The following is a 16,920-nucleotide window of genomic DNA, read 5'->3' on the forward strand; positions in this document are numbered from 1 at the left end:
GGAAAGACAGGTGGACTATGTCAGAGGTGATGGCAGTTGTTTCTTCGGCTGTCTCTCGAAGGAACTGCATGGCACAGAAGGCTTCCATACCAAGTGACAGTTTGTGATTTGATTGACCAACACCCTGGAGTGTTTGCTTAGTACATTGATGGTGGCGTCACAACATGTGAGGGAAATGCAGAAGTTGGGCAAGTGGGAGGTGTACATGCTGACCCCAATTCCCAGTAGTAAGAAACCGGCACCAGGTGGCCATGGCTTCTATTCTCTCCACTCAAGCTCAGCATTAGTTGAGAAAGTCTTGTGAAGTTGACACTGTGCAACACTAACAGCAACCATTATGAACTTATTGCACCATCAGTTTCCATGTGCAGTTGTCAAATTCCTGCACCAGTAATCATCATCAGTTATGAGTCCATAGTTCTTGATCTCAGGCAACAGGTGCAAAGGATGAAGAATGATGACAAATAAGGCGGACTTTTAAGTTTTGACCAAGAAACTGACTTGCTGCATCCCATTTCCCCATGTTCAGGGCCCAGAGCCCTAGTCAGTGAGTGTATAGAACCTAATTTCAACTGTGACTAATTTAATTAACTAAAGTGGTATACATACCCAGTTGTGTACCCTCTTTACTGATCATATTAGACCTAAATTTTATATTTTGTTTAATGATTCAGCTAAAAATATATCCAGATAGAGCCCTCTTTACGGATTGCATTGGACCTAATTTATATTTTGCTTTATGACTGATTTAACTAAAATGCATGTCCAGTGCCCTCTTTACTGAGTGCATTGGACGTAATTTATATTTTGATTAATGACTGATTTAACTAAAATGCATGTCCAGTGCCCTCTTTACTGTGTATATTAGACGTAATTTATATTTTGATTAATGACTGATTTAACTAAAGTGCATGTCCAGAGCCCTCTTTACTGAGTGCATTGTACATAATTTATATTTTGATTAATGACTGATTTAACTAAAATGCATGTCCAGTGCCCTCTTTACTGGGTGTATTGGACCTAATTTATATTTGTTTAATGATTGATTTAACTAAAATATATGTCCAGGGCCCTCTTTACTGTGTATATTAGACCTGCTTTCTTTTTCGTTTAATGACTGATTTCATTGAGCATTATTGCATCTAATTTCTTCATTTATTTCGTGCCATTGAGTGACTGATTTCATTGAAAATTAAATATTAGTACATGCCCAGAGTCCTCTTCAGTTGATATACTGGGCCTGTGTTTTGCTTCGTTTCGATGACTGAGTTAATTAAAGATGAAATATATATGTACCGTGCATATTCATTCTGTCTTTTAGAACTTTGTGTTTAAAACATTGTGACGATTACATGTATTTTGATTTGTATTGTTGTGTTTTTATTGTTGATATATTGTGTCGTTCATGTTTTTCAACATCATAACAAAATTCACCAGACACAAACACTTGTGAAATCTCTCTCTCTCTCTCCCCGTTCAATCCCTCTTTTACTGTCTGTCTCTCTGTCTGTACATTACAACTGCAGCCACCATTGAAACAACAATAACAAACCATTGCCTTTAAATTTGCACATGTAAACACAGAACTTTACAAAATGCATGTTGGACCAATGCTGAGTTATTAAGTATAAATAACATTTTATAGTCAGGATTCATAAAATTGAAAATGAGAAATGTTAGACACACAAACACACACCACAGAGAGCATAGGAAATAGCTGCTTATATCAACAATACACAGTAAGCATATGCATACACTGCGTGCTGTCTGAGAACATTGGATAAACCAAAATCTTTCTGTTGTGTAATATCCGGAGATATTGGATATAGTGTCCACGAGGCTAGCAGTGGCCGTTATACCCAATGTGTCGGCTATAGCGGACATTAGATAGATACAGACTCTCCACTCCCCCCAGAGTAGCCGGTATTGCAACAGTTTACTCTGTGTGTGTGTGTGTGTGTGTGTGTTTGTATAATATGACACACACACACACACATACACACACACACACACACACACACATACCGGTATTTTTTGATTGTACATTATTTCTATTATCAGTTGAATGATTTGAGCACTGGTGGAGTGATGGCCTAGAGGTAACGCATCCGCTTAGGAAGCAAGAGAATCTGAGCATGCTGGTTCGAATCACGGCTCAGCTGCCGATATTTTCTCCCCCTCCACTAGACCTTGAGTGGTGGTCTGGACGCTAGTTATTCGGATGAGATGATAAACCGAGGTCCCGTGTGCAGCATGCACTTAGCGCATGTAAAGGAACCCACGGCAACAAAAGGGTTGTTCCTGGAAAAATCCACTTTGACAGGAAAAAACAAATAAAACTGCATGCAGGAAAAAATACAAAATACAAAAAAAAAAAAAAAAAGGGGTGGTGCTGTAGTGTAGTGATGTGCTCTCCCCGGGAAGAGCAGCCCGAATTTCACACAGAGAAATCTGGTGTGCTAAAAAGAAATACAAATACAAATGCATTAGTTGTCTGGTTCTGGCCACACAATATTTACACACTCTTATGATGCAAAACAGTGTTGTTGTTTTTTTGTTGTTGTTTTTTATTACAGTGTACTGGATGGAAAAACTATTAAAAAATATGTAATATTATTTCTGCCTAAGGTGTTAGGATGGAGTGGGTTGTTTTGCTCTGACCAAGGCTGACAGGAGAGCCATAATGCTGCAGGGCACATCAGCAGGCATGATCAACTGTGCTCCAGGTCTATATTTGACAGTAATGATGTGTTTTTGTAACCTGCCTGAAACCAAGACAGGTTAATTTGAACAGATGCTGACATGATTAGCTTCATTTTGCCTGTGGCTGTTGTCAGGTCTCTGAATGCTTGCTTCTGTTCTGAAAATGTGCAGAATTTGGTGACAGTTGGCTGGACTTGTTGACAGTAGGTTTTCTGGGCTTAATTCTGTGCTACTAGTTTTCATTTTAGAATGGAGGACTGTTGAAATCTGTTAAGTTCTGTGTAACTGTCAAAAATCTCTTCCTGTATTTTATTATTGTTTTTCTTATTTATGTCAGTATTCTTTATAATTTCTTTGTTGCTTGTTGTATTAAACACAGTTGGATAATGTTCAGAGCTTGACAAAAACTAAAAAGTACTGGATCATAACATTCAAAATGTGTGTTTTACAATTTGTTTGGAGCTTTTACAATGTATCAGTGTGTATCAACACATTCTATGTCTGCTCTGTTAACTTTGGGAACTTCAGTTCTTTGTTTACAGTCAAGAGGATGTTTACTGTTTGTTTACTCTCAAGAAGGTATTTGATGTTGTTTGTTTTCTGTCAAGAGGATTTTTGAATTGTATGTTTTCTGTCAAGATGATGTTTGATGTTGTTTGTTTACTAGTAAGGGAACATTTGACTTTGTGCTTGTCAGGGAGGTGAGTGGCATGGCGACGTACTCAGCATCCAAGAATTCTGTGGACTTGGCCATTGATCCCCTCATTACCTGCAAGTTGTGTCTTGGTGAGCGACCCCTTGAGGAGCTGTACGAATTGCAAGACTGCAAGTGTCTGTACTGTGAATCAGTAAGTTTTCTAAAGCTTGTGTGCTTCATGTGCTTCATTCTTCAAATTCGTTAACATATGATAGTTAATTTTTGGTTCATATGTGTTTACAAAGTCAATGTACTAATAAATAACCTTCAGTGTCAATGTGTCTGTGTATATGTTTGTGTATGCATGCATGTTTGTATGTACACATATAGTCATTAAGTTGAGATGATAAACCGGGGTCCTGTGTGCAGCATGCACCTAGTGCAGGTAAAATAAGCCATGGCAACAAAAGGGTTGTCCCTGGCAAAATTATGTAGAACAAGAGAGGCAAGGCCTTCAAGACTCACTTGTGATACACTTTAAAAAAAAAAATCTAGTTGTTAAAATGTGTTCTGTATTTGTTATTATAAAGCTTCGGGTTAAAAGAAAAAAAAAAAAAAAAAGCCCTAACAGCAAATTCGAACCCCGCGTGTTCGGGTTAGAAGAAACTGTCTTACCCATTACACTATTGTGGCTCCTTAACTGACGTTCAAAAATATAACATTTAAACATGCTTTTTTAAAGGGCGATAAATCGATTGCGGTATTTGCAGCGAGAACGCTGTTTAAATCATATTATTCTGGTGTATCTTGGGCTTTCAACAAATCTTTAAGGGCAATTAAAAATTCTTTTTAAGTCCGCGGTAAAGGAGATGTGGCTATCCCTGCAATCACACTGCAACATTTAGCCATTTTCTCTGGATCTAGATAGATGTACAAGTTTAGTTACACCCGGTTGACAGGGTCGATTCAATTTCTCTTTTATGTTCAATCATAGTTTTAAAGTTAATATGAAAATTGAGTATTTTGTTAAACTAATAACATGTACAGCCAAGTACAAGTACTTCTAAACGTCAAAGTGAAAAGGACTTCATTTTGAGAAAAGTCCAGACTGGAAATTTTTACGTTTCATCAATTCAAGGGTATTAACTCTGATGGTTTATTAATTTTCACTGTGAATTCCAACTGATTCTGTGGATATTTTTATGGCAGTTTGGGGCATAATCCAGTAAGTGATGAGGCGTTCACAAATCTTTCTCTGAATAAATATTTAACGGTCTCCTTCCCCAACTTTCCATCACATGTTATTGTGTATTGTCCATTGAATATAGGATTGAACGAGCAGGTCAACAACTTGAAACAAAATGGCATCGTTCGCGTTCGCGAAGATTATGAGCATGTGCTTTGAATATGTATAAATATGTGTACGCAATTGATTTTTGCCCTTGACCTTCAGGGCTCAGCCAATAGATCTATAAAGTCCACTCGTTGTATTGATTTTAGTATTTTCCGAAAAAGACCTCTTGGGCGAATGAACATAGTGAAAGCCCTGTACACTGAGAGTAAAACACACAAGCTTTTTATATATCTTTTTTATGTATTGAGTATAATTTCAAAATGTAATGTTTAAGATGAGAAAGATCAGTTTAAAGCAAATTAAGCCCCCTAGCATTAATTACAGATTAATTTCCCTTTTTTACTATCAGCACCAAAGACATGCAAAATAAATATAACTTCCATGCTTAGCAAAAGAAGTTCCTGTTTGAACAAAAAATGATAAAAAATGACTGCTCTTGTTGTTGTGTCAGAATATCAGATCAAAGTGTCAAGTTTAGAGAATTAAAAAAAAAAAAAAAAAAAATATATATGTAACAGTAAATTCAGTTTGCATATAATTTGGCTTCTTTTAAAAAAAAATTTTTGTGCCCATCCCAGAGGTGCAATATTGTTTTAAACCAGATGACTGGAAAGAACCGAATTTTTCTGATTTTTATGCCAAATTTGGTGTCAGCTGACAAAGTATTTGCAGAGAAAACGGCAATGTTAAAGTTTACCACGGACACACACACACACACACACACACAGAGACACACACACACACAGACAACCAAACACCAGGTTAAAACATAGACTCACTTTGTTTACACAAGTGAGTCAAAAATCCACTTTGATAGGAAAACATGAAAAACTGCAGGCAGGAAAAAAAGAAAAAAGAAAGGGTGGCGCTCTCAGTGTAGCGACGCACTCCCTGGGGAGAGCAGCCTGAATTTCACACATAGAAATGCAATACAACACAATACAATACAATACAGTACAGTACAGTACAGTACAGTATAGGACAGTACAGGACAGAGACAGTACAGTACAATGTATATGGGTGTGTGTCCATAGTAGACTAAAACAAATTCATTTTCTCTGGAAATACTTTGTCAACACCAAATTTGGATTTAACACAGAAAAAAAAACACAGAAAAACTTTCAGCTTATACCAGTCATAGGGAAGTCTTCTGCATTAAGACGCTGATTACGGAGGCGACTCTCGTACCAGTAAAATGGTCATGAAGGGGACCGGGGGGGAAAGGGGTACGAGCATCACCTCCCGAGGTGTCCCAGCGCGAGGCAGGGAGAGGGGGGAGTAGCAAGTCCTCTCTTGGCGGTGGGGACTCGCAGCTAGGCGCGATCTCCCAAGGGCTGCTGTTACCTGGGTCCCCACTTGGAGACGGCCACCCACCCCGGGCCAAACCACCCCAGTCTCCCCATGGGAAGGGATTCGGGTTGCGTTGCAACCTGCTCTGCAGGTCTTCCCGCTGTCCTGCTGGTCTCCCCTGCTGGGGGAGGCCCGCGCGTGTCAGGCGGTTCCAGGCAGTCAGCCCGCTCGTCTTTGGGCAGGACTGACACCCAAGTCGGACCTGACCTCCCTCCGACTTGGCCAGGTTTTTCCCTTCATGGAGGTCAAGGCGCCAGTGACCCTTGGGGTTGGGGTCACAGGATGGCTGGTGCCCACGTGTGGTTACCCCCATTCTACCCGTACTGGGGTGCACCTATGGTGCACGCTGAGTTGCCGGGAGGACCAGGGTCCAACCCCTTGTCCGCTCCCCACTGGACCCAACCCAGCACATCTCACAGGGTGACACACACAGCCCCGACAAGTGGGATCGACTTCTTGTCAGTCAGGTCGAGCTCCTCGACCAATATTGCCACTCAGTCCACAAATCGGTCCTCTGTCAACCCACAGGTTACCTCCACGGTCACAACGGCCTCCTTGTCAGGACTGACGGCTGCCGAGGGGCCCCACTCGGCCCGGGGGAGCCTGCAGTTCCCACCTACCCAGCCCTCAGTCCTACATGAGATGAGTGGGTGTTTGTCCCCTCACAGCACTTGTGGGTCCCTCTTGCATCCAGGGACGTCCTCTCTGAGGTGTGGCACCCACCATCCCAAGCATGGTTGGACCTATGGTCCACACGCTCCTCACCCGCTTCAGGCGTCAAGGACATAACAGCTGTGGCCATGGTCCCTGCTTGGGATCGTCCCAGCTCATCCCGCTGGGCTGACCACAGCTCACAGGACGCCCCAGTGGGTACATCCACTTGGGATGGCACCCAGCAGGGGATGGACTGCGAACAAGAGTGGCAGCCCCTGTCTTCGGATGAGGACGAACAAGCGGATGAGCACTCTTCGCCCCCATCCCAGGGGGACAGATTGAGCCCGCGCCTCCCTAGGGACCAACCTGAACCAAACTCGGACTTTGCCGAGCTCAAACTGACCCACCCCAATAGGGTCACACATGCCGAATCAGTCCCTCAGGCTACTTTGTTACCCTTGACCCTCCTTAGGCCATGTGACTCTAACTCCAGAACCACAAGGCGACTCAGAGTGCCAGAAATGGCGCAGGAATGGCTTAATAAGCCAATCCGCACTGTCAGGTGTGCTGCTTTCATCCCTCCTCCAGGCAGGGAGTCTCTCTCTGCCCCGGGCGCTTTTTCCCCAGGCAAGTTCCTTAAAGATTCCTCCAAGGGAGGGGTGTGGTCCTGGTACACATAGGACCACCCTGCCTACAGGGAAGCAGAGCCCTCTGCGCAGGACAGGATGTTGGTCTCACAGCGCACCACCTTCCCCACTTCAGCTACTCTGTCCTTTAAAACGTTAGCAGAGTGGGACAAATTGGCCCGCCGCTGCCTCCTCAAGGTTTCCATGGCTTATACCTTCTTCGACGCGTTCCTCCACAGGGCCAGTGAGTTGTGGGAACAGCGTCCGGTTAATCAGGACACAGGGTCTCCTTCCTTTGTCCTGCCTGGCCTCTTCACCAACCAGAGGTTAAACACTTTTGGCAATAGGGTAGCATCTGGTCTCATGGCAGCTGTAGACACAGCTACCAGCCTTCACTTCAATACTGTGCTAGCACGGCGTGATGCCGTTCTCTGCCTCTCTAACATTCCTGTAGAGGAGAGGGCTGCCCTGCGGTCCATTCCAGCACAGCAGCACTCCCTCTTCGGCCAGTATGCGCCCCATTTTGTCAGCCACAGGGCAGAGACAAACAGGGAGGTGGCCTCATATTTAGCCCACACCTCCCAGGGGAGCTAGGGTTCTATGCCATTGAAGAGACCGGCCACCAGGGCCCCTCCATATACCATGCCACCTAAGTCAAAGTGGCGTGTGCAGAATCGGCAGCAGAGGAATAAACCACCTCATGTCCGTCCAAGCCAACGGGCCATGCCTAAGGCCAGAAGGCAGCACCCCCAATGACTGGGCCCCGATTCACACCGCCAGTCGTTCAGCCCCTCCAAGTAGGAAACTTGTCCCGGCATGCACATCAGTGGCGTGCTCTGGGACTCAATGATTGGATTGTATCAGTGCTAGAGTCGGGGTACATGCTGCCTTGGGCGGAGGACCGCCCCCTTCTAAGATCCACTCCTCCTCCTTATGTGGCCAGCTCGACGGAGCAGGATAGTGTCTTAGAAAAAGACGTATCGCATCTACTCCTCATAGGGGCGATATCTCAACTCTCGGACCCGGGCCCCGGTTTTTACGGCTGGTTGTTCATGATTCTAAAGGTCTCGGGAGGGTGGAGACCAGTCTTGGACTTGTCCCCCCTCAACAAATTCCTCCCCAAAATGAAATTCAAGATGGACACACAGGCGCAGATTCAGGAGACCATTAAACAGGATCTGAAAGATGCTTATTTTCATATCCTCATCCATCCGGCATCCCGTTGGTACCTGAGGTTCGTGTGGAGGGACAAGGTGTTCCAGTTCTTGGCCCTCCCATTTGGTCTGTCCCTTGCCCCTTTCCTGTTTACCAAGGTAGTGCGGGAATTGGTGTCCATCATCCGGTCGGAATCCATTCGTCTCTGTGTGTACCTGGATGACTGGCTTATCCTGGCCCAGTCGCAGGCCCTGTGCCAGAGTCATATGGCCAGACTTCTAGACATTTGCTCCCAACTGGGCTTCCTCATGAACCAGGAGAAATGTGATCTGTCCCCAAGTCAGTCCTTTGATTTCTTAGGGATGAGATTCGACACGCGGTCCATGATAGTCTCTCCGACACCAGATCGCTGGGATCGTCTGGCAGGCCTCCTCAGCCACTTCCGCCGTTCCTCCCAAGCAACAGCACGGACACTTTCTTCCCTCCTGGGCATGATGGAGTCCATGGCACCTCTCATTCCCCTGGGCAGGGTTCTCAAGTGCCCTCTTCAGAGGGCACTGAGGTTACGGTGGTCCCAGAGCACTAAGCCATGGGATACCCAGATATGTCTGGGCGAGTGGTTCCTGAAGGTGATATCAGAGTGGCTAATCACCCCTCTTCGGACACAGGGGGTGCCCATAGCCCCACCTACTCTTCAGGTGGCACTCTTCACAGACGCCTCCTCCCTGGGCTGGGGAGCCCACATGGACTCACTCCATGCAGCAGGGACTTGGTCCCCGGAGGAGCGCCTATGCCACATCAATGTTCTGGAACTGGAGGCAGTTCGCAGGGCTCTCCTGCACTTCATGGGGGAGGCCACTGGCAAGACCATCCGCTTGTTCACGGACAACACGACGGTCACATGTTACGTGAACAAACGTGGGGGGGAGGGGGGGGGGAGCGCACTTGTCAGACCTCTCCCTGCGGACCGAGGCTCTCCTCTGTTGGTGCCACAGCAAGGGCATTGCACTTTCAGCGAGACACATAGCAGGAAAAGCCAACATCTTGGCAGATGCTGTCAGCAGGTCCAAGAGTGTCAACCACACAGAGTGGACCCTAGACAAGGACACCCTTCAGGGGGTATGGGAATGGTGGTTTCGGCTGATGGTGGACCTTTTTGCCACAAAGTTCAACAAGAGTCTTCCCACTTATGTCTCTCCAGTCGCCGACCCAGAAGCGTGGGCAGTGGATGCTCTCTCTCTAGACTGGAGCAGTCTGATTGCCTGCGCGTTTCCTCCCTTTCCAATTCTGTCCAAGGTGATACGGAAAGCCAGATTGGAACGCCCGCAGCTGATCCTCATTGCGCCGAAATGGCCAGCCCAGCCCTGGTTTCTGGACCTTCAGTCCATGACACATGTTCCACCCCTGGAACTCGAAAACAAATCACATCTGCTGAGGCAGCCTCGTTCGGGCATTCCTCATTCCAATCCTCAACTGCTCCACCTGCACGCGTGGCTGCTGTGCGGTCAGAACTGTCAGTATCACCATTGAAATCTCCTCTTGAAACCTGGAGGGAGTCAAGCTGGTGTTCCCTTGACCCCCTCCCAGGGGGTCACTACCTTGTCATGGTCGGGAGGCTTAGTGATCGTGCGAGCTATGTCAGCGGGGCCATCAGTGCTTCTGGGGGTTTACTGCTCTAGTCCCAGGTCTTAATTGACAGCCTACATAGCCATTGTAGCTGTTCAGGCTGAATAAGTGGTGGTTTGTACTGATGCCCCTGATAGGGCTTCCCATGCCAAACAGGTCGTGAGTGAGGCCCAAACTAAAAGTGACCCACTGTCCCATTTGCTATTCTCTATTCTTCTTTTTATCGCCTCTTTTCTGTCTTCAGCTCCCCATCAAGCCTTCTTTTCCACATTCTTTTTTCTCTGCGGCCTTCTTCAGGCCTGCCGTGTGGCACAACCTGTGGTGGAGGGGAATGAGATCGTGGGGATTGAGAGAGCATGCTGCTCTCAACACATCCCTTTGGCTCGGACCTCTCCTAAGACAGGCGGCACACACTGGCCTGTGTGTGTCAGTTGGCTACCCCTTCATGGGGCTGGGTCAAGACTGGCAGTTTGGAGGCTAATGAGGATTACCCCCGTAGTGCTCAGTTCTCTGTCCCCGGGAGCTGGGCATGATCGGGGGGGAACACGTTGCAGCTAAACTGTTAGTTGTATATCCCTCCCGAAACCTGGAAGGGGTCAAGCTGGTGTTCCCTTGACCCTGGCCGCTAAGTTGGACCCCATGGTGGGTGGGTAAGGGAGGGATGAATTTACAATTATAAAAACCATGGCTTCCAACCAAATACACCCCCCAAACTTGGGAAAAGGAGGAGACCAGGAACTGATGATTCGGACTCCGATTCGGAGGTCGGTAAGACCTCTGGATATTGGCTGTCGTGGCTTGTGGTGGAGGGCACTGATGACGACAAGCCCTTGTCAGCTCTCAGTCCCTTCGCTATCCAGAAGGGCTTCCAGTGTCTAGCAGGCTCACTGAAATCTGTCAAGAGGCTGAGGAGCGGAGCATTTCTGGTAGAGACAGCGTCAAAAAGGCAGACATAGCTTCTGCTTAAAGCGACCACTTTTGTGGATAGGGCAGTGAAGGTTTCCCCTCACAAGGGGGACATCAGATGCCCGGAGTTGAGAGGAGTATCTGAAGCAGAGATTAAGAGCGAGTTGTCCTCTCAGGGAGTGACCGACGTTTACAGGGTGACAGTGAGGAAGGAGTCCCGACCAACACATTTTTCCTCACCTTCTGCTGCCCGAATGTCCCCAAGGACATACGAGTCGGATACCTGCAGGTGAACGTAAGTCTATATGTGCCGTCCCCTCTACGGTGTTTCAAGTGCCAGAAATTTGGACACGTGTGGGACCGCTGCAAGAAATAAGAGGCATTTGGCACCTGTTCAAAGACTGCCCCACTTGGAAAAAAGAAAAAGAAATCCAGAAGGTGAAGACGGAGAAGAAAATATCGTTCTTTGAAGCCCGTAAACAAGTGGAGGCTGCATTGCCTAAGGCGTCTTACACTTCTGTCGGCAGAACCAGGAAGGTGGACGTTGCGATCCAGACGACGTCCACAGGGACGCAGACGGACGACTTACCCACATTGGTAGAACCATTGGCCTTGGGTGGAGGCGCTGTGTCCACCCCTTCCCATCCTGTACGGCGGGTATTTGTATGGTTTGATGATCTTGATATGGCCCTGTGTGGTCAGCTGGACCATAAACAACAAGAACTCAAGAACTTCTTGTTGCAAGAAAATGAAAAGAAATACAAATTCTGGTCAGAACACATACACTGACATTAACGACACCATCCACATGTTTACTGCATATGAATATTTTAAAGTGGGTACTGAATTAACTAGAATGATCATGAAAGAGAAATTGAATGGACCATGTTGTAGTTTCTGTCAGCCTGTGTCAAACACACAGATCTAGAGAAAATGGCTACTTCATAACGTTGCGGTTGACCTAACATCGATGGTTCCCTGTGGACTGCCGACGCTGGAACTGCGACGGACGAACCCGGGTGTGGCCGTGTATGGGGGAATCTAAATGAGCGGCGTGGGAGTAATGCCACTGAAACGGTGCAGATGATGGGGCAGCAAAAAAACAACAAAAAAACAAAAAAAAACAAAAAAAAACGTTGCGGTTGGCCTGAGGCAATGGCAATGTCTCCTTTACTGTAGACTTTAAACAATTTGTTAAATAATGATTTAAAGGGTGTTATCACATTGAATACCATAGTCGATTTATGACCCCACCCCCCACCCCACCCCCCCTGCTTCTCCCCCCAAAAAACCACATACATTTTGATATTAATTTTTGAACGCAATTGGTAGGTCCGGTTTAGCACTGTAACTGGTAATTAAAACTACTTATTCACAAACCGAATGTGTTTTGGTTCGAATCTGCTAACAGCCTCTCTTGTTTTTATCTGTTTTCTCTCCTGAAATTTGGCATCAAAGAGAATGCTGTGTCTGGTAACTCAAGGGAGGTAACTTATCAAGGGAGGCTGTGAGCCGTAGTTACTTTCAATTTCTCTGCATAGTGGACTTGTAGTTTGGACAGAACAGGAATTCAGACTTCTGCTAGAGTTTTCGCCAGTGGGTCACGGTAAAGTATGTTTGATTAAACATAATTTTAGCACACACAAAAATCCCTATTAGGAAACATATTCATTGTCTTCTCTTTGTTGTATAGTTTTGTATTGGCATGCATACCTGTGCTCTTACACAGATGTGTGTGTACCTATTATGACCATCAGTATATATGTAGTAAATAATTTTTGTATATATTGTATCTGTTCTTTCATCACCACTGTTTTGATAACAAAATGATATTATACATTAAAGAGTGTAAAAAGAGTCCTGCAAAAGAAAGTGTCTGTTTCAGTGCTTGCAGCAGTACCTGACAGTGTTAATCACTGACGGGAACGTGTCTGATATTACCTGCCCTGATGGCCACTGTAAGAAACAGGGTCACCTAGAAGCGCCAGAGGTCAGTAGTGCCTACTGAACAAAAGGAAAATTCTATTTTGGAGTAAGTTTAACAGTCTCTAGACCACAAGAAATCCGAAATGCTGCATCATTCAAATTGATTAATAGTTTTTTTAATTTGTATTTTTCTTTGGATAGGAATTAGATTTTGCTTTACTAAGAATAGCCCTTTCATGTGTCCAAACTCCAATATCTGTGAGCCCCATTTTCTAAAATGCCAGAATCAATGCTGAAATGGCTCGAACAAATGAAAAATAAAAACAAACAAAAAAACCCAACAACAACAACCCCCCTCCCCTCCCCCCCAAAAAACAAAGAAGAGCCATTATAAGTGTGATTTCTGTTGAACAGCAGCAACAAAACTGAAAACACCAGGGGGTGGGGGTAGGGCATTTTACTTGTACTTACATATATTAATCTAAATAGTATTTTAGATCAGAAATGAGCGTTTGTTGAACGGAATTCTGTTGACACCAGGAAATTTTGAAACTTTGATACATCTATATTATGATCATAAAACAATGAAATGATGATCAGTGTGGGCTGCTTAGGATAGAATTGCTCCAGCACACAACTTTTGTTTCTGATGGTGAGCTCAGCAAAAATATGATTTGGATTGTTATATGTATTACATGTACTGGTACCAACACAGTTTTCTGCCTCCCTACCCGTAACAGGACGTCATGGATGCACCCTCGCTCAAAGCACTGGCATCTCATCGATTACGTCATCGTCAGGAAAAGGGATAGGCAAGATGTACGTGTAACAAAGACCATGTGCGGCGCCGAGTGTTGGACAGACCATCGCCTTGTAGTCTCGAAGCTGAATATTCGAATCCAGCCCAAGAGACGCCCCCAAGGCCAGAAGGCTCCAAAACGGCTCAACATCGCTAAGCTGAATAACATCACCATCAAACAGTCCTTTGTGGAGCTGCTGGAAGATCGTCTGGAATCCGCCTCTCTGGACAACCAGAATGTGGAGTCTGACTGGAGGACCCTGCGTGAGCTGATCTATAGTACAGCTTCAGAGACCCTGGGACCCATGACCAGAAAGCACAAAGACTGGTTTGATGAAAACTGTGATGAAATCAAGCAGCTTCTGGATGAGAAACGCCGTCTGCATCAAGCCTACCTGAGCAACCCAAAGTCCACATCAAAAAAGGATGCGTACGATGCCATCCGCAGGACTGTTCAGCAAAAGTTACGCCAGATGCAGGATAAGTGGCTGAGTGACAAAGCTGATGAGATCCAGGGATATGCTGACAGGCACGATATGAAGAGGTTCTATGATGCCTTAAAAGAAGTCTACGGCCCCACATCCTCAGGATCATCCCCCCTCCTCAGTGCAGATGGGAATACCTTGATCACCGAGAAGGAGAAAATTCTCGAACGCTGGGCTGAGCACTTCAACAGTGTCTTAAATCGCCCTTCCTCCATAAATGATAAAGCCGTAGACCGCCTTCCACAAGTCCCCATCAATGAAGCACTGGACGATCCGCCAACACTTCTTGAGACCCAGAAAGCAATCCGTCTGCTATCCAGTGGCAAAGCACCTGGCTCAGACTCCATACCAGCAGAGGTCTACAAGGATGGAGGCACTGTGCTGACTGAGAAGCTCCATCAGCTGTACTCACTCATGTGGAAAGAAGAGACGATCCCCCAGGATTTCAAAGATGCATCTATCATTCACTTGTACAAGCGAAAGGGGAACCGGCAAGCCTGTGATAACCATCGGGGCATTTCCTTGCTCTCCATCGCAGGCAAGATACTTGCCAGGATCCTACTAAACCGCCTCACAGCACACCTTGACCAAGGTCATTTGCCTGAGAGCCAATGTGGATTCCGGAAAGAGCACGGAACCACCGACATGGTGTTTGCTGCAAGGCAGCTGCAAGAGAAATGTCAGGAGCAAAATGCTGATCTGTTCTCCACCTATGTCGACCTCATTAAGGCCTTCGACACCGTGAGTAGAGAGGGACTGTGGAAGATCATGGCCAAGTACGGATGCCCTCGGAAATTTATTTCCTTGGTCAGCCAATTCCATGAAGGCATGCAGGCTCGAGTCCAGGACAATGGCGAAACATCTGCTCCTTTTGCTGTCACAAATGGTGTCAAGCAAGGCTGCGTCCTGGCTCCAACGCTGTTCAGCCTCATGTTCTCTGCAATGCTTACTGATGCCTTCAGAGATGGCGATGTTGGAATCGGCCTAAAGTACCGAACAGATGGCAAGTTGTTTAACCTCAGAAGGCTTCAAGCAAAAACGAAGGTCATGACAGACATCATCAGAGACTTTTTGTTTGCTGATGATTGTGCCCTCAACGCTGGATCTGAAGCTGACATGCAACTCAGCGTCGACAAGTTTGCCACTGCCAGCAGGAACTTCGGCCTTACCATCAGCACGAGGAAAACTGAAGTTCTTCATCAGCCAGCCCCAGGGAAACCCTACGTTGAGCCCAACATCACAGTCAGTGGTCAGAGACTCAGTGCGGTGGAGCGGTTCACATACCTTGGCAGCACACTGTCACGAAATGCGACCATCGACGATGAAGTGAACGTCAGGATTGCAAGAGCAAGCGCAACTTTTGGCAGACTCAGTGCAAATGTCTGGAACAGAAGAGGCATTAGTCTTGAGACCAAGCTAAAGGTCTACAGAGCAGTAGTTCTCCCCACACTACTGTACGCCTGCGAAACTTGGACAGTGTACCAACGACATGCCAAGAAGCTGAACCACTTCCACACAACATGCCTCAGGAAGCTACTGAACATCAAGTGGCAAGACAGGACCCCAGACACAGAGGTGCTCGCAAAAGCCACCCTTCCCAGCATCTTCACCATCCTGATGCAGTCCCAGCTTCGCTGGGCTGGACACGTGGCGCGCATGCCAGACCATCGGCTGCCCAAAAGGCTCTTCTATGGCGAGCTGCAACAAGGGAAGAGATCACACGGAGGTCAGAAGAAGCGCTTCAGAGATACTCTGAAAGTCTCTCTGAAAGCGTTTGATATCAACCCTGACTCCTGGGAGGAATCTGTAGTGGACCGTGACAAATGGCGCGCTGCTGTGCACAAAGGCGCCAAGTTGTGCGAGGCCAACAGGACTGCAGCAGCTGTTCAGAAGAGGCAGGCCAGAAAGTCACGGGCAAACAAGCTCCCTGACAATGATATGCCTGTCTTTGTCTGCCCCAACTGTCAGCGAACATTTCGTGCGCAGATTGGACTATTCAGCCATCTGCGCATTCACAGATAGATTCATGAGCATCCTCCCCCCCACCCCACCACCACCCTTCCCCCATCCCCCAGCTGGATGACAACGATGGTCATCATCGATCTTGATGGACACACCACCACATGTAACCCCCCCCCCCCCCCCCCCAGCTCCCCCTCCTCCTCCACGGTCATCTCTTCTCTCCTGTCATCTCTTCTCTCCCGCCTTCTCCACCACATGGCATTTGGTTTTGTACTTGTGCAGCAGGAATCACGCATGGGGCATGAAGGCCTTGCCTATTGTTTTTAAATTGTATCCTGATCAAACCCATGTCTCATTTTGTGTTCTGGGTACCTTTACACTGACACTTTATTTTCCAAACCAGACTGACCCCTGCTATGACTGTTCACACTTGTCTTTTACTGCCATGGCCCAGCTTCTGTGGCAGGATACAGCGGGGCCACATTCCTTTTCTAAACACACCCACTTTACAATAATGGCAAACCAAATGGCTCGTATTTTCAGTTTTGTTCTTGTGCTGCAGACACATTAGCCATGAAGGCTTTGCCTATTGTTTTTCAGTTTGTATCTTTATCAAACCCATATCTTTACACTGACTTTTTTTTTCCAAACTAGACTGGCCCCTGTTGTGATTGTTTATGCTTGTCTTTTACTTCCCTGGCCCTGCTGCTTGGCTAGGATACATGTTGGCTGCAGTC

The 16,920-nt window shown here is 46.4% G+C and overlaps 1 protein-coding gene across 6 annotated transcripts in view; it reads left to right on the plus strand.

Moving 5' to 3' along the window:
• Window positions 1–16,920, plus strand: part of LOC143279985 (E3 ubiquitin-protein ligase RNF144A-like) — a 53,712-nt gene that overhangs the window by 11,549 nt on the left and 25,243 nt on the right. For all 6 annotated transcript variants that reach the window (XM_076584384.1, XM_076584387.1, XM_076584386.1 and 3 more), the window contains 2 exons: window positions 3,401–3,551; window positions 12,897–13,001. In XM_076584384.1, the coding sequence (XP_076440499.1) occupies window positions 3,401–3,551; window positions 12,897–13,001 (256 nt within the window). The remainder of the gene's footprint in view (window positions 1–3,400; window positions 3,552–12,896; window positions 13,002–16,920) is intronic.

This window comes from Babylonia areolata, chromosome 3 (assembly GCF_041734735.1).
Source record: "Babylonia areolata isolate BAREFJ2019XMU chromosome 3, ASM4173473v1, whole genome shotgun sequence".
In the NCBI taxonomy this organism is placed as follows: Eukaryota; Metazoa; Mollusca; class Gastropoda; order Neogastropoda; family Buccinidae; genus Babylonia; species Babylonia areolata.